Source organism: Mustela putorius, unplaced genomic scaffold, assembly GCF_011764305.1.
Source record: "Mustela putorius furo isolate JIRA1106 unplaced genomic scaffold, ASM1176430v1.1 tig00537350_pilon_pilon_pilon, whole genome shotgun sequence".
NCBI classification, from domain to species: domain Eukaryota; kingdom Metazoa; phylum Chordata; class Mammalia; order Carnivora; family Mustelidae; genus Mustela; species Mustela putorius.
Window position 1 is genome coordinate 22,807,729 of NW_025422471.1, and position 18,522 is coordinate 22,826,250.

The 18,522-nt window shown below is 42.6% G+C and overlaps 1 protein-coding gene across 2 annotated transcripts; it reads right to left on the reverse strand.

Annotated features, from left to right (window-relative positions):
• Window positions 1-1,641: 1,641 nt before the first annotated feature.
• On the reverse strand, window positions 1,642-17,835 carry BHMT (betaine--homocysteine S-methyltransferase). 2 transcript variants are annotated; one of them, XM_013063707.1, is made up of 8 exons: window positions 17,630-17,835; window positions 15,831-15,963; window positions 10,779-10,897; window positions 9,110-9,301; window positions 8,599-8,746; window positions 5,260-5,442; window positions 3,616-3,844; window positions 1,642-2,302 (listed from the first exon to the last, which is right to left on the reverse strand). In XM_013063707.1, exons 1-8 carry the CDS (start codon window positions 17,660-17,662, stop codon window positions 2,116-2,118), a joined length of 1,224 nt encoding a protein of 407 aa, XP_012919161.1. In that variant the 5' UTR covers window positions 17,663-17,835; the 3' UTR covers window positions 1,642-2,115. The 2 variants fall into 2 exon arrangements, with proteins under 2 accessions (XP_012919161.1, XP_004766875.1); XM_004766818.3 differs by lacking the exon at window positions 17,630-17,835 and adding an exon at window positions 17,035-17,538.
• Window positions 17,836-18,522: the final 687 nt, after the last annotated feature.

Genomic DNA, 18,522 nt, shown 5'->3' on the forward strand with positions numbered 1-18,522 from the left:
TTCTGAAAGGTGCTTTGCTACAGTGTAAAGAAGTATGGGGCCAGAACCGCACACCATGTGTTTAGTGAGTTTACAATGACTCTGAATAATGCCAAGACTTTTATATCCTGACTGGAGGATGAACTCCTTAGCTTTGTGAACTGTATGTCCTGGCTCTATTTTCCTTCTACCAACAATCCAAACTAAAATCCTCTTTCTCAGCAGTCTGGGACTAGCAAGAAGTCCCTTCTGACTTGGCATCCTGCCTTAGGAATCTTATCCTTAAAAGGGAGAGTTTGGACTCCTGATCTCTAGGGTCCGTCTGGCTGATTCTATAAAAATACCTTTACTGGCGAGAAATGTCTGTTTAACTTGAAGAAACTCCTAGGTGTTAAACAAGCCTTCCTTTTATTGAACAAGATTTCTGGAAATAAAAGAAATGCACTTTGTGGAAGGGTTGAATTTCAAAATTTTTTTCAAAATAGGAAATCTGCCACTAAGAGGCAGTGTTGACATACAGTTCTATTCAAACATATCCACTATAGGTCCTTTTGAGGGAAGTATTTAAAATAGAAGGATATAAGAATGATTAAATCAGAGGATGTGAGAATGGTAGAAAGATATGTTTTCTGTGGCAATAAACTTCTGAAAAGGTATTAAAAGGGCATCCATATTACAAAGTAATAGAAGAGTAAGTTGAATAAAAGTTTCTATTATCTATGAATGAAATGTGAAATATTGAGCCTGGTTTGAGAGTGAGATATGGTAGGTAGCAACTTTGTAAAAAAAAAAAAAATAGCATTTACCCTCCTTTTATTGCCCCTCAGCCACATGGCCTCTGAAAGCTGTGCTGTTTTGGCTCTATTTCTGTGCACTGGAACGTGAGGGGTAGATCACGAATTACCTGGGTAAGAAAATTCTAGAAATTTCTTTCCCTTTAAATACTGCTGCCTTCACCTTTGAAACTCAAATACTTGCGAAGTAGGAAAGTTGAGATAAGTACACTGAGTCACATAAATTTCATGTAAAGTTTAAGCAAATTACAGGATGAAAATAAGAATCAAATACAAATTGCTGAAGAAATTACGATTTTGAAACAGCTAAACCAAGAATATGTAGAAAGCAGAATGAACTCTTCATACATTTAGTGTAGCCATGTTTATGCCAGTATCATCTTTGGGCTTATCGGGTAGAAATATCGTAGTTCTCAATCTGGGAAACTTGGACAGAGTTTGGAGAAGCCCTATTTTTTTTTTTTTTAAATTACACTTTTTTTTTTTTTTAAAGCTACCAAGGTAACACAAACTCAGGATCCCTCAGCCTTACTGATGAAAGTATTTAAGTGGATCCTGTTTGGGGCAGGATGGACAAAGCCTAGATACTGATGCCTTCTTTCCCCTCCACGTTGATCTGTAATGGGTCAGCAGGGAAGGGAGAAGAACTTTTGAACGCTGAGAGGACGGCACTGGTCTTTTGATACTGATGATGTCTCGTGTGACTGATTTTATAAGAACAAACTTAAAGAAATAGCAAAGTCCTCGTGTCTGAAGTGTTCTGTAAGTGTTTTTCAAACTATTAAGTCATAAAATCCATTTGAAGGGTCTCAGCCAGCATGTTTTATCAGTGAGATAGGACGGAAAGGAATGGAATAGAAACTACCAAAACGGATCACACATTTTATTTCAGTGCTTGTATGGCATGTGTTTTACTGGGTTATTAAACTTTTGTTTCTTACCAAGGGTCATGTTGAAAAGAACTTGGAAGTCCCTTCCCTATAGCACTCTATCTATCACTGTCATGTCAGCTCATATCTCATCCTCCTTATTAGCCTGCAAATCAACTAAAGTGGGAATGAATATCTGAGTTACTTTTCACTGGCCACAGAGATTTCCTTAATACCTTATGTGTGGGATAGGGAGCCTGTTTAAGATTTACTTCTCACTTTGCTTCTAAGTAAATTTCTAAAATATACTTTTTAAATTATCCAGGGCTATTTGTATTTCTGTTTTGTTTAGCTACTACCAATTTTACACGTAGCCTGGCATTAACATAAGCATTCTTTTTAAACCATCTTTTCCTTATTTTTGGGAATTGTGGCCCAAACATAGAAGTCAGCAAAAATGGCTTCCACGGAGGCTACTGGGCAGATTTAAATTTCTGTTTTTCAAAGAGCTCTTTCAGCTGCTGCTCAGTTGTGGCTTCTTTCTGCTGCATCAGCTCAGCCGTTCCTTTGGTCACTCCCCAGGCGTCGGGCTTCGACATGGAAGGGTTGTATGGCCTGCCTGAGGCTATCCGAAGATTCTCCCAGTATTCTTTCCTGGCCCTGGGTGAAGAAAACACACCACATTGGACTCCTTCCTGAGTATCTGAGTCTGTGTGTCACTGAGCTAGGAATACTTCCATAGAGCTGGCTTCAGACTCTTGAGAGTACGTCCACTGATACACATTTATTAATCTGGGCTACAAGTTTTTGGTTTTTTTGTTTTGAATATTTTGTTTATTTATTTTGGGAGAGAGAGAGCTCGAGAGCATGAATGTGCACAAGCTGGGGCAGTGGCCGAGGCAGAGGGAGAAGCAAGCTCCCCACTGAGCAGGGAGCCTGATGATGCGGGACTCCATCCCAGGACCCCAGGATCATGACCTGAGCGGAAGGCAGACACTTAACTGAGCCACCCAGGCATCCCTCAAAAAACATTTTTAAATTTAACTTTTGGGGCACCTGGGTGGCTCAGTGGGTTAAGCCTCTGCCTTCGGCTCAGGTCATGATCCCAGGGTTCTGGGATAGAGCCCTGTATCAGGCTCTCTGCTCAGCCAGAAGCTTTGGGGACAGGGTCGTGCCTTGTTCTTGCTACATCAGCATCCACAGCAGGGTCTGATAGAGTTGGGCAGAGTCACTGTCCGCTGAACAGAGTGCAACCACTCCCTCTGCATGGGTGATCATCCTTCCTTCACCCCCTGCTTTATCTCGTGGCTAGTAAGCCCATCAAAACACAGCCCCCGTATCCCTTCTTCTAGAATGTCTTTCTGTTAGGCCGAGAGAGCCATTCTCTTCTCTTACTAATTTTTAAATCTCTGCCTCTACCAAAGCAGTTACTACAGTATAATCCACTGACTTTCTTAACAGTTTTCCCCAGTAGACTATGTGAATCTCTAGGCAGCTCTTCATTTATTTTCCCAGTGCTCTGCATGTTGCCTGATGTAAAGTCTGTTTATTGTTCATCTTCCTCACTGGAGTGTAAGCTCTGAGGGCAGAGACCTGTCTTACTCACCGCTGTGTACCCAGCTCCAAGAGTTGTGCTTGGCACAGAACAGGCACTTAGTTAATATTTGTTACATTTAACTTAAATCTTAGCAACCAGTTAATTCAGAGTTGTTGAAGTTCCGTGGCATGTTACTATCCCGGAGCATGAAATCGCATTTCATTGCTAACCTGCATTATTTATATGTTAAATCTTAAAGCCTTCTCCAGAAATCACTATCTAAGGTTACTCTGTAAACATCTCTGTGAACAATTTAAGGGGGATAACTAAGTATCATCATGCAGAAAATTAGCTATATTCTTTGCTCTGACCTCACTTGGACATACTCACAATGGACATGAGTTTGGTTTGGCAGATACAGTTGAAAAGTTCTTACCTTGCTCTAATCCACGGTTTGGTGTGCATGTCTAAACCACTTCCCCAGCTGCCATGCTTTTCTGAAGCTGGTGGCAAAAATCCCCTTTCTGGGGCCAGCTCCTCTGCAATTGCCCGGATGTGGTAGGGCTCAAATCCACAGCAGCCACCAATGTACCTAACCCCCAGGTTGTAGGCCTCTCTGGCATATTTTTGTATATCCCATCTGGTTGCAACTCTGGGCTCCAGTCCTATAATAAATGGAATGAATTCTTCATTTAAAAAACTACTCAAAATAAACAGCCATAATATGCTTGTAATTTTCAACAGCTGAATTAAATAATTTGTCAAGACCTAATTCTTAACTTTCAAAAACTATTAGGTAATTTGTGTCTACACATCCAGTCTTAAATGTTGTTGTAGCCAACTTTCAGATGGTTCCCAATGAACTGTGCCCTTTGATGTTCTCACCCTTGAGTAGTCCCCTCTCGTATTATATCAGGTTGGTCTCAGAGACCAATAGAATGTGTCAGAAGGGATCATTAGTGACTTCTGAGGCTGGGTTATACAAGGCACCATGGTTTCTGCCTCAGTTTCTCTTAATCTCTTAGAATGGCTACCATGTTGTGAGGACACTGAAGCATCACAGTGGAAAGGCCCATAAGCTAAAGTACTGAGGCCTCCACAAGAGACCACAAGAAGTGAACATCTGTTCCCAATAGCCAATTAAGGGAGCTTGGAAGTAGATTCCCTCACTCCCTTTAGGCCTTCAGATGACTGCAGACCTGACCAATATCTGGACTGCAACCCTTTAGGGGACCCTGAGCAAAAACTCTCCAGCTAGGCTGCTCCCAAATTCATGATCCATAGCAGCTCTGAGATATAATAACTATTTATTGTCTAAAAGTACTAATTTTTGCAATAATTTGTTCTATGGCAAAAACACAGGTGACTTGCCATTCCTCCATGGTTCTTCTGCATGGATTATTTTGTAATATCTTACTTCTCTGAGAGTCCCTATAAAATATAGTACCTTAGGACTATAGGACCTTAGAATGGAACAGACTGGCCGGGCTCTGGCCCGGGTGACCTCTCTGGTTTGATTTTCAGGTAGACCCATACTTCCCAAACATGCTTTCTCCCTTTTCCCAGACTGCAAGTCTGCCCTCACTTCATCTGCTTGGTCTTTTTGTTCAGACTTGTTACGTAGTGATCCTGTGATGGTATTGTCTCCTTCCCCCCAAACTCTATAGTATCTGAGCAACATTCAGAACAGGAGAAAAGTCTTAGACATAAATTGGTCTGTCCTTCTAATTTTTCTGATGAGGAAACTAAGGTCTAGAAGAACAAATGGGTTTTGCTAAGGTTATATGATTTGGCAACCAAGCTGGACCAGGGTCACTATCTCTGCCAATCTCACCTGGAAGGGCATCGTTTTTTTACCAAACTACAGGTAAAAGGTTTAAAAGTCTTTTTTGTCTGGTGGTTCTATCTTTTCCTTCTGCTGTGGTCCAGTAAATCAAGGAGCTGTCTGTAGGGAGGGAGGCTGGGGGCAAGAGATGAGACATGCTGCCATTTGTTTACTATGAGAAAGCTCTATGGCTACAGTTAGGGAAATCTGCCCAACATGAAGACACTGAGATGATTTATAAAATGTCTGTCTTACCAAAGGGGAATTCTGGTAGGTCGATAAATCCCTGTTTGTTGCAGTCAGGAGTGTGGTAGGCCAACGGCTGACTCATCAGGTGGGCTTTTAGTCGGGCAGCCTCCAAGCCTTCCTTCATGAGCTTCACTGTTTGTAAACTGGTTGTGGGGTCAAAATGGCAGTTCACGCCAACGATGGACGCTCCTGCAAGTGGGAAGAACCGTTTAGCTTTAGGGATTCATCAGACAGGCAGGCTCAGCTCTCCTCCCTTAATTAGGGAACTTTTATTTGGAATAGTGAATTGTAAATACAGCCTTTGGTTCTTGCTTCCTTGCAAACCTGTCTTAGGTTCGGGTGGGGATGATTGCTAATGGGCAGCAAGGGCTCTCTGTGAAAGGTGTTTTGAAGAATCTGTTAAAATGGAAGTGTCATTTATGCACACTTGGTTGTCCCACCTTTTTTCCAGAAACTCATTATTAGAGTTTTTTTTAACTCCACATTTTAAATGTCAATTTTTCAGTCTTGGATACAGTAATTTTCCAACACTCCCAGCTGCTCGATTGCACCTGTGGTTATCATACCATTCATTTGGGGAACAATGTTTCCTTTTATTGGGCCAGTTTACTAATATCACTAATCCAGATTCCAGGAGCTGCTAAGTTGATGCCATAGGTCATAATATCCAGTGTTCAGTGACAAGCATCTCAGTAGTCCTCATTGTGCTGGGTGACAGTTTGCTCCTTCATTCTTGTTCCAATCCTGCCTCCTGTTATTCCTCTGAATTTTTTTTTTTCTTTTTTTGGTCAAGAGCACTGATGACCTCAACCTTGGCAAGGCCAGCAGTTACTTCTCTGTTCTCATCTTACTTGATGTCTCAGCAGCATTCAATCTACTGGACCATTCTCTCTTTCATCAACACTCTCCTTCTCTTGGCTTCTCATATTCTCTAGTGTTACTCCTACCTTGCTGGCTGCTTTCTTTGGATGTTAGGTGCTGAGCCCCTGCTCACGGCTGAACCTTTCAATCCTTCATTGTCCCAGGATCTCCATGAGCCATCGTCTCTTCACCTCTCCTTCCTTTCCAGTCCCAGGGCTCTTGGGATCCAGAACTAGATCCAGAACTCCCAAATTTCTCTCTTTAAGCTGGAATTTTCCCTTGGGTCCCAGACTTGTATATTCAACAGCTCACTTAACATCTTCACATCTTCGCTTGGATCTTAAGTACCTTCTCTCTTTCTTCTCCTTCTTTTTTGTCTTTTTAAAATTTTTTTTGATGTTCTGCTGCCAGAGTTTCTCTTTCCTTTCTTGACTTCATTACACTAATGAATTAATCATAGGTTGGCTACTTATTGGGTGTCTGTTAGGTATAAGTGTCCTTCTAAGGGGCTGTAGAGAAATAAAAACATAGAACATAGTCCCTGACATCAAGGATTTAGCACAGGGCTTCCAAAGGTTTGCTCCATGAGAGTAGGCTCTGAGATCGATTTAGAAAGTAGCTATTTAATTTGTCCCTTTCTTGGAGACTACCAATATATATAAACATATCAAAGACTCAGAAATTCTGTGTATTGTTCCAATTTTAGTATGTGTGCAACATAAGTGAGCAGTAAGGCCCTGAGAAACTCTGTTAATTGGTTTAATACAGCATTTTCTCTCTTATTTATTTTTTATTGTGTTTTGTTAGTCACCACACAGTACATCATTAGTTTTTGATGTTGTGTTCCATGATTCACTGTTTGCGTGTAACACCCAGTGCTCTATGCAATCATGCCCTCCTGAATACCCATCACCAGACTCACCCACCTCCCCATACCCCTCTTTTATTTTTAAAGATTTATTTATTTGAGAGGGAGAGAGACCGCATGAGCAGGAGGAGCAGAGGGAGAAGGAGAGATAATCTCAGACTGACATGGGGACTCCCATCTCACAACCCTGAGATCACAACCTGAACCAAAACCAACAGCTGGATGCTTAAGGGACTGTGCCACCCTGGGGCCCCTAACCCAACATTTTCTAAATGTATTTCACTACAGAACCCTACTAATGTTCTCACAGATTAGAAAATGTCGATTGAGGAGATCCCAAATGTGTGGTATAAGTAGAAAGAGTTCGTTTGCTGAGAGGAGGGCATGTTCACTTGTGCCCAGTGCTGTGCCAAACATAATCTCTGCCCTCTTTGATTTTACAGTTTCGTGAGTCAGACATTAAGGAGATAAACAAATAAGGCAAGTGGCAAGTGCTACAAAGAATATAAATAAGGTACACTGATGTCAAACACTGCACCTACCTTGAATGGAATAGTCAGGGAAGAAATAGATGCAGGCCAAGAATCTCTGCCAGTTATCAACGGGGTGATGAAAGCCTTCTCTGGTCTTTTTGAAACAAGTTAACTTGCTTCTTCCCCTCCCCCCATGTTTATATTTCCGGTAAAAAGTTAAGATTATTTAGTTTCATTCCTAAATCTAATTGTTATTGTTAATGACAAGTATGAAATGACTTTCATGAAATATCAGGAGTTGGATAAAAATCAGAAATCAAACATAGCCAGTCAAAATCTCCCCATTCCACAGAATGAGCTGGGCTCTTCACTGACATAGAGCAACTCCTTGCATTAAAAATGAGGCAGCTTTGAAAACAATCTGTGAGTTTTCCCTTATTGAAATGAAACCCAGTGTTAAGAATGGAAATTACTTGGGCACCTGGATGGCTCAGTGGGTTAAGCCTCTGCCTTGGGCTCAGGTCGTGATCTCAGGGTCCTGGGATCGAGTCCCGCATCGGGCTCTCTGCTCGGTGGGGAGCCTGCTTCCCCCCTCTCTCTCTGCCTCTCTGCCTACTTGTGATCTCTCTTTGTCAAATAAATAAATAAAATCTTAAAAAAAAAGAATGGAAATTACTTAAAAAGGTAAATTACATGGCCCCTATTTCATACCAAAATTTTTAAGAATTTATTATACCAATTACAAAAAGCAAAGCATATCAGGAATTTATGAAAAGGAGAAAACTTCCACAAAGAAGGCAACTGACTTAAAAGTTACTGTCTTAAAACCTCAACTTAGGGTTAAAATAAAATGCACTTTTTCCTCATGCTCGTTTTGAATTACTGAAATTCTTCCTATTTCTAGGTGTTACACCTTAGTCTAGTTGCCCCTTTCAGAACAATGGTATGTGTGTATGTTTTTTTCTTTATTTTACTTTTTTTCTCTTTAGAAGTCCATAGTGATATTATCAGTACTCCCAGGAAAGCACATTAATGGTTTTCCTTTTAACAAAACAAGTATATAATGATTCATAGGTGGGCCTGTATTTGTATGTAGTTTTCAAAAGACTCACTAATTGCAAATTGGTTAAAATCCATCATCACCTGCTTTAACCAGGCGCACTGCACACTCGCCGGGTCTCACGCCGTGCAAATCCCCCTCTGGGCCGATGCACATGGTTGCTGCCACGGGTTTCCCAGATGTCTTCAAGGCTTCCACTGCCCACACAGCCTCTTCAACATGCTCAAAATACTGAAATAAGATCAAATTAAGGTACTTTTTATCTCGTTTCTTCTGAACAATTAGAAAACTTATTTTACTGTGTAATAATTATCACTAAATGACCAGTCTTCAAACTTTTGAGTTGTGACCCCTTAGCATTTTTTGAAATGGAATAGAAGGGTAATTACTGTGAAGTGCAGTCAAAAGGTTTGAAGAACACTTCATTAGATTAACTGAATCAAATTCAGTAGAAGCCCTAAACTGGAAAAAGATTTAAAAACTAAATATTTACTAACCATGATGGGCAACTATCCCACATGTTCCTCAGGAAAGCACAAGGTAGAGAAAATACACGAGCTGCGATGTCTCATCTTTGGTCAAATATTTGTTTACCTCAGCAATCAAGAAGTCCACATTCTTCTTCAGAAAGACCTCTAGCTGTTGCTGAAATACTTTTTTAACTTCCGTTTCACTCTTGCAGCTGAGGTACGAAGGCGTTTGGCTCACGCCTCCTGCCACCAAAGCGTCTCCCTCATCAGCCACTTGCCGGGCAATATCACAAGCAGCTTCATTGACTTTCTGCCCCTAAAATGAGTGAAATAGGATGTATCTACATTTTCATGCAGAATTGAAACCAAATTATTATTCAAATGTCCACATCTCAGTTGGATATTACCATGGAGAGTTCTAGAAGATGACAGTGATAGAATAGTTCAATTTACCAAGCTGAGCAATTTGCAGTAACAACACCACCACTATTAGTAATGAAAACAATAAATCTAATGATGGTATCTAGGATATTACATACCAAAGCTCTGTGAGAGGATAAAAATCTTTACATAAAAGGATCTGGTATCTTCCAGTGTCTAAGTGGCACTTAGAAGAATATTTAGCAGATAGTGGTGATGATGATGATTATTTGCTATCAAGATCAATGAGAATAAAATGTAATTAAGATGACTACAGAATTGGGGCACCTGGGTGGCTCAGTGGGTTAAAGCCTCTGACTTCAGCTCAGGTCATGGTCTCAGGGTCCTGGTATCAAGGCCCGCATCGGACTTTCTGCTCAGTGGGGAGCCTGCTTCCCTCTCTCTCTGTCTGCCTCTCTGCCTACTTGTGGTCTCTCTCTCTGTCAAATAAATAAATAAAATCTTAAAAAAAAAAGATGACTACAGAATTCATGACTTTTTATCATTATGTATTTTCTTAATTAACAGATGCATGTATTGCAAGGTATTTTCTAATTACTTAGACATTAAAAATTGACACTTGTCTTCAATAAGCCCCAGTGCTGTGGCTCACACAGACTCATGCAATTTTAGAACTTGGTCTTTTAGACCGCCTTTTAGAGCTCAGTCAGTGAAACCTCTGACTCCTGATCTCCACTCAGGTCTCAGTCTGATGGTTGTGAGTTCAAGCCCTGTATTGGGTTCCATGCTAGGCATGGAGCCCACCTAAAAAACAAATGAACAAAAAGCTTCTTTTTCATTATAGGGATTGAGAAATTGTCACTTTGATGGCATAGGTAAATGGTTTGCCCAATATGATACAGTTGATTATAGCTGAGTCAGGAAAGTTCCAGGACCACTGTGCCCTTCCTTGTGTCTTTGACCTTTCCCTACATTGCCCCACATTAAAAAAAGGTAAGGATGTAAGAATTTGTCAGGATACCCACTCAGCAACTTAGGATGACTGGGAGAATCATTAATCATTAACTACCTCTTCTTTGATATGCTTCATTATATGCCTTTCTGTCAATTTTGGGGACTCCACCTAAAACCTAAAAGAGTTATTCACACATATCTCATTTCTGTATTATCTAAAAATTATATTCTGAGTTACTGGGAAAATGTTCTTTTTATAAAATGCTAGTGAGATATAGCAGGTGTTTGTTTTTGTCAGGAGAATTAACGCACAAAGTACGAAATCAGCAATCCTGTATCACACATATCCCATTTCTGTATTATCTAAAAAACTCAACATTTTTCTCTATGAGAAGTTTGGTGAGGACATGTAATGCCTACTGTGCCCGTCTAAGAATGCCAAGTATGGCTTTACTCACAGATATTTTCTCTGCAACATAGTTTCCCCTGTTCTCCAGCTTGTCTTCACTTGCATAAAAGGTGAAGGTTTGCATGACGTTGGATCCAGCTCTGAGGAACTCTCGATGAAGCTGGCGAACTGGGAGATTGGTTGAGGAAGGTTATTCATGACTATCAGTTGATAACCCATGATGCTTGCAAAAGGCTACCAGATATACAGCTAATGAAAATATCTGCTTACATTCTTTGCACATCCTGAGAGCAAACGAGAAGCAGATCTGGGGCTCTTGCTATGAAGGAGAGATTATTTCTACCATGGATGTGGGGTGAAAGGAAGAGGGAGCTCCCACAGAGGAGGAATCCTTTAACGTTTTTGCTGGGCAGAGGTGGGGAAAAGATTCCCTACAGAGGACCTGAACAAAAAGGAGGCGGCAGCAATAGGTTTGGATTTGGGGGTGCAGCAGGTAGTGTCAGCAGCTGAAGTTGAGGATGTATCAGAGAGTTAGTAGGAGATGCAGGTGGAGAGAGGGTACTGGGCCTGCAGAGGACAAATGGCCTAACACATCATCCCAAGGAGCCTAGGCTTCAGACCGCAGGTATCGAGAAACACCAGTACGTGGTAAAAATATGAATGATGTGATTACCTCAGTGTATTTGAAAGATATTTCTGGTAACTGAGTGGAATAAGAATTGGAGGAAGGGTCCTAAGCATAGGTCCATGGATAAATGCCAAATGGCAAAGCTTTCACTGGCTAAAGAAAATATGATGGGGCAGCTCCCCCCATATAACCAATTATATTCAATTTAAGGAATTAACCTTTGCTCTAAAATAGTGGTCCTAAACTCTGGTTGCCCATTAGATACCCTGTAAGCTTTTTAAAAATCATGGTTGCTGGGGTCCAATCCACAGATATTTTAATTTAGTTGGAAACTGATTCTTAGCTTACATTTTATTGAGAACTGCCATTCTGAGTGACTGGGAAAATGCTCTTTTTAGAAAATGCTAGTGAGACTTAGCAGGTGTTCATTTTCATCAGGAGAATTAACTAAAGTAAGGAATCAGCAATCCTGTATCAGCCCCTGAATCCATTTTTGAAATTTCGTTGGCTTTTCAAAGCCAAAGATCTGGGAGTGACTACATTAGAGGCTAGGAAATTTTTAGGACAGTGGAGTTCCTAGCCCTTTAGTCTGGCACGTTTGCATCCCGGGGCCCTAGTGGAGTGCAGAGCACATAGGAAGCTCAGTGTGGTTTTAAAGGAACAAGTCAGTGAGGCCAGAAAGCTTCTGAATTTCAGAAAATGGGTTTCTAAGCATGGAATCTCTAGTTCTGAGAGGGAACTTAAAAGCGTGCCTAATGTGGAAGCTTCAGACTTGTTTTAATTAGCAACAGAACCAATGAAAGACATTTTATTCGGAGTCCCCTGTTCATGGATCAAACACAGAGCTGCTGTGGCTGGAGCGGGGTGAAGGGCCTATCGATGAGGTCCTTGTACACTAGGAGGAAATGGATTCTAAACAGGAAGTCCATCCAGCTGGTCCTTGGGTGGATTTCCAGGGACTGTGTTAAAAAGCCCTGGAATGGTGTGCAAATTGAGCATATGTATATTTTACACTGCATTTTACACCCTTTTATTAGATTTTCCCAGAGGGCAGTAGCCAACTCCTTGCTCTTAATCGATCTGGTTATTCTACGGTGCTTCTTAAAGCAGCAGTGCTTCTTGAAGTGTGACCCAACTGAGACTCACCTCGGGGCAATTAATAAGAATTCAGATTCCCCAAACCCCTCCAGATTCAGCAAGCCTGAATTCTTTGCTGAATTCTATGCTGATTCCACTGGGTGCAAGAACTGCAATTTTTGGCATAGACTTTGGTAGGACAATTAGTCCACTTAAATGAGCCCAAAATACTCAAGAAACAGATGGCCAAGAGATAAATGTGCTGTTTCTGTATTAAGAAAGTCAAAGTCAGTATCAGAGCAGTTTCTCTTGAACTCCTCTAATGTATAACTTTAAAAAAAGGTGACTTGTAAGATTGAAGCTTGTGTTTAAAGCACAGTCTTACTTTATTTACATGGCGGAGTTTTCACCAAAGTACCTTATTGTTAATACCAGTTTTGCCCAAGAAATATTTCACTGAATTTAACCCAGCAAGCAGACCTTAAGAAACAAACCGCAGATATATTTTAAATTCTCATTCTTGGATCTTAATTATTCTATTGTGTTCCTTAAAGCCCTTTAATGCAGCACTTCTCAAAGTGTGGTTCACCTTGCTATCGCCTGGGGACAGTTATGAATTTGTAGGTTCCTTGACCCACTCACAGACCTAATGAGTCCAAATCTCTAAGTGAAGGCTGGGAATCTATCACTTTGAATAAACTGCTGGTGCAATGAAAATTTGAAGACTACTGCTGTTTTAGTTTCCCAAGCCTACTGAATTCTCTTTTCCTTTCCTTCCTTCCTCCCTCCACAACTGCCTGCCTGCCCCCCTTCCTCTTTCTTTCTTTCCTTCTTTTAGGGCAGAGTATAGTATTATTTCTACTTTTATTTGGAAATATGAAAGTTGTGTGTATTTGCCAGGCTTCATGATGTGACTGTAGCTCTTTTACTTTGAATGCAATTCAGAGCTAGTGTGATTTGAACACAAAATTTCTATATTTCTCCAGCAGAAATAGATACATTACAACCAAGACACTATCAAGAGAAGAAACAATGGATTTAATAATAGACTTGCAGTGTTTCTCATTATCAGGCAGTATTTTAATGACTTTACACATAACTTATTTAAATCTCATAACAATCTTAGAGGTAGATGTCAATATTATCAGTTTTGTAGAAGAGGAAACTGGGTCCCAGAGAAGCTGAGTAATTTCCCCATGGCCACACAGCCTAGTGTGCCAGAATTTCATTCAATTATTCATTCATTCAATTAGTCTGGATCCAGAATCTGTTTGCTTAACCTTAAAGCTGTACTGTCACTTTATAGGCTTTGTTAGTTTCTGTCCTTTATCACTGAATTCACTGAAATACACTCTTTAATAAACATTAAAGACAGCTCTTCAACTTGGGTAATATTCATAAGAACTTCCTCCAGTTTCCTCTAAGTCAGCTTCTTTCAGTGTTGGCTACTGATGGCTGTTGACTGAGACGTCTCTAGGAAGTACCCTCGGCCAAAGGGAGCTTCCTTGCAAAGGGCTAAACCCTCTCCTGGGAGAGGGGAGAGTTGGTAGTTTGGATGCAATGCTTGGTCTCTTAGTAGGGAGAGAGCAAAGGTCCAGCTCCCTTGCCTCGATTTGGGACTACTCTGAAGGGCCTATCCAAATCCAGAGCTTCCTGAGGGACTGGCCAAGTTGTTGTCTTTAACAACTGCATCACAGTGTAAATGCACTTCCCATTAAAAGTTCTGAGCACAGGGTGCCTGGATGGCTCAGTAGGTTAAAGCCTCTGCCTTTGGCTCAGGTCATGATCCCGGGGTCCTGGGATCGAGACCCATGTCTGGCTCCTTCCTCAGTGGTACTCACTGCTTACCCCCCTCTCTCTGTCTGCCTCTCTGCCTACTTGTGATCTCTGTCAAATAAATAAAAATCTTTAAGCAAACAAACAAAAAACCAAAAAACTTCTGAGCACAAATCTCCACTTCTGGCCAACTGGCAATGAGCTCCTACCTCGTGATGGGTGTTAGAGTCCCCAGCATGCTCTAGGGGTACAGTTGTTTCAAAACTCATGTGTGGTGAGCTGGAATGAGATGCCCTTAGAAGGGAATGTACTAGCAGGTGCAGTAGCTCAGATGGTTGAGAGGTTCAGAGGCAGTAGTAATTATAAGGACTTCAGAATCAGATGGCTATTGTTGGGTACAACTAACATACTAGAGAAAGACAGTGAAAGGTTAAGGGTGATTCATCACCAAATTAAGGCCAAGTATGAAGGTCTGTTGGGTTCCTGGGTGGCATAACAAGAAGCTCACCTTTTGTAGCTAGAGAGCAGAAAATGCTGAGGATCTGGCCCTGGACTAAATTATACAGGGAGCCAAAAGTCAGAGAGGGTGAATTCTCAACCAGGCAAGCCTTCTATTGCCACAGTCAGGGCCTGATTAGGAAGATACGGGTTCCTGAGATTGGGATGAAGACATATAGGTGGAGTCACTTATGAACCTCAAAAACCTAGATCCCCCTTGAGCCCTCTGGGCCTGCAGAAGTGGCCCATTTCTCCCTTTAAAGGGTAATGCTTCCTGCTTGGTTTAGGCTGATAAAACCCTTGTAAGACAGCATTATCTCCCTCATGTGCCATCTCAGAACCCCTCTTGGCACTTTACCATTAAAGATTTGTGGTCAAAAAAGTGAAATGAGAATAGGCTGTGTGGGTGCAGGTGCAAGGTAGGTAGACAGTTCAATTTAAATAGGATGGGACAAGTATACAATAGATTTAATGAGTTGGCAAATATACAGTGGAGGAGAGCATATCTACGAGAAGTGATTGTTACTGTAGGTAAGATAGATGATGAACACATGGGGAGAGAATGGATTAGAAATGCTAACATGGAAGGGATGAAGGACTGAAAATATTGATGAGGCTGTGGAGTGGGAGAATTAGAGTGAGCAGAAAATATAGAAGGTGCTTTCAGAGTGGGTCTTTTAATTGGGATTTCAGGAGTAGACAGTGGTGATGGCAAGATCTAGGACTGTGTTGCTGAGGTGAAGGATGGAGGAAAAATAGAGTTGGAGATGAGGAGGAGATCAAGGCACTGACAGGAAGAGTCCTAGATAGACATCTGCAGGGATATCGAGGTCACCCAGAGAGGTAAGGGAGGGAGGAGCAAAGAGGAAGGCAGTGAGCCAGCTTCTAGACTCACCTAAAGTGAAGGGCAGGAACCAAGAGGTGGCTATAGGTGATAGCAACAAGGAGGACCACTGTGGTCATTCAATGTGTGAGTCTGTCCTTACATACCTAGCACAATGCCCAGCAGGCAATAATAAATGTTGGGAAATGTACCAGAAATGGATCTGTTTGATGGTATGCTCCTAGACTGGTCATTGCAGTGCTCTTTTCTGAGAACTTAGAATAGAGCTATGCACCAACCTGCTTCTGGGTGTTCCACAGCAGCCTCTGGGGTCCAGGGGCCTGCTTTCACGTAGCCCCTCTTCTCCAGTGCAAAGACAAACCCTCCATCTCCAATCACAACTTCTCCAGAGTTTAAACGTTCTAGGATGCCCTAAAATTATAGAAAGGAGTTACTTGAGTTTTGAAAACAGTTTTCTATTTTTAGTACTTTGGTTATCATGTTCTTGAAAAGAATGATTTCCTTAGAATTCTCAGAAAGTACATATATTTATAAATTCATGACTATAAGGCAAACAATCAGAATGCTCACATAATGAAAATATGTGTATAAATACGCTGGGGGTGAGGGTCTTTCAGAACACATCAAAGAATTTAAAAATTTTATCTTTTATTTTGATTTTTTTAAAAAGATTTTTTAATGTATCTATCCGTCTGTCGGTCATCTATCTATTTAGAAGGAGCATGAGCAGGGAGGGGCAGAGGGAAAAGGAAAGAAAGAATCCCAAGCAAGCTTCTCATCCAATGCAGAGCCCCATGTCGGGCTTAATCTCATAATCCTGAGGTCATGACCTGAGCCAAGATCAAAAGCGGGAAGCTTCACGGACTCAGCCACCGAAGCACCCCAGAACACATTAAAGTATTTTGAAGAATATGGTGGAAGAATGTTACCGTTGAAGAAATATGTATAGAAGAATTAAAAGAAAAGGTTTAATTGTAAAGCCTCAAATGAATACTTAGGCACACATTCTTAAAATGGTGAAAGCTAGTCTTCTTATTCTGTTGGTAAGGAGTTCTTACAGTTGTCCTTGATCCCCGGCTGTCTCCCTGGGGGCCTCTGTCAGCCGGGTGGGGGGGCACTTTGATACCCCAGGGTCAAGTGTATTTCCTCCTCCCTTGACTCTTTTCCCACCAGCCCACCCATAGTCCTGAAGTCGCTCCATCTGTCTGCGCCATGCATCTATCCTCCTTCATCTCCCAATCTAGATGAAGGCCGACAGTCTGGACATTCATCCCAGCTAGGGAAGAGAGAGGATTGTCATTAATCAGGTGTTGGAGCTGCTGGGTTTTTTGGTTTTTAAATCTTATTAACAGCCCTTACTCAGTATCTTAGAGCCTTTCTATCCGTTTTTGTTTTGTTTTGTTTGGTTTGGTTTGGTTTTCTGAAGCATGAATGGTACATTTTGTTGTGATCGCAGAAGCCAAGCTGGGGGTAAAAACTTACCATGGCCCAACCAACGAGGGAGCCTTGGAGCTGCGGTGGGACTGGTACGCCTGCACGCAAGAACCGGGCAGGGAGGCGGTCCTGGGGCTCCGCTGCACCCGTCCTAGCGCGGGCAGGAAACTGTCGGACCCCGCCCGCGCGCCTCCCTGGCCGGCCCGCGGACAGCGCGGAGGGGCGTGCACTGCCGTGCGGGCACAGACGCGGGGTGGCCAGGGCGCACCCTAAGGAATCCCCTACTCCCACCGCTGTAGGGAAGAAAAGTCCTGTGTTTGGGTCTAGGAGCCGCACTTCTGGGGGAGTGCTGTGGTGTTGGGGTGCTGGACTCAGAAGATGTTGGGAGTCGTGGGGTTCCGGGGGTGTCCTCGAGTCGGCGGTCATGTAGATCTAGGGCACGCTCGGGATATGGGCAGGGGAGTTGCGGGAAGCTCAGAGGCACCTTGGGAGCCTGCCCGAGAAGTTCTGAGAGCACCTTCTAGTCACAGTCGGGCTCCGAGGACCCCTCTGCGCTTCCTGAGGCTGGGGTGTGGGGCCGGTGGGCCGAGACTCAGAGCCCCCGCTGGGATGGAGAACGCCCTCGGGTGCCCCGCAGACTCACCCTCTTGGCCTTTTTGCCCCCAACGGGTGCCATCTTCGAGGTGTCCAGATGGCTGCTAGGCACGGATGCGGACCGACGAGGGGAGTGTACCCCGCGCGTAGCTTGGAGCTGCACCACTGTCGCGGCCGGGCTCTTTATACAGTGCGCTGGGCGCGGGGTGGATTTCCCCAGCCTTGGCGCGGCCAACGCGGGCCTCGCTTGGGAAACACGCCTCCCCGACTTTTTTTTATTGAGGCCGGCAGTTAGTTGGGAACTTGCCCTGCGGAGATGATCGAGACTGTTATCTCAAATCGGTGAACACACAAGGCAAGTAAAATAAGAAAAAGTAATAATGAGGTTGCCCCTCGCTCAGGTTTCTACCTTACCTGTGCAGGGTCCCTCCCATTCTCCGCCCCCGCCCCCCTCCCACTGCTTAGAAGGGTCCCGACCCTGATTTATTTCTCTCTTGCCTGGGCTCTTGCACAGTTACCCACTTAAGACATCGGAGGAGGCCCCTAAGGATTCTATTCGTGCACAAATATGTGTCAAAGGTCAGGATACAAGGTTACTGAATGACATTGTGTCCTCCAAGAACTTCAGTCTATAAAGTGTGATCGAGTAGTTTCATAACGGAATACAAATGGAGCGTTCACAGAACGGTCTCTGATACGAACTCTGAATTAGTGGGTATGTTCCGAATGACCTTCTGCTCTTATATCCAAAAATGCCGCGCAGTTTCTAATAATGCAGTAGTTTCTAGTAAGAATATCTTTGCATTATTTAACCAGGACGGACTTCTAACGTCTATATATCATAGTGGAGATATATACCTTAGCCACTTCAAAATTCAGTTCAAAAGCTGTGTGTAAAAGCCTATAGGCACCAGAAAAGCTGGAAAGAGATAGAGATGGTAA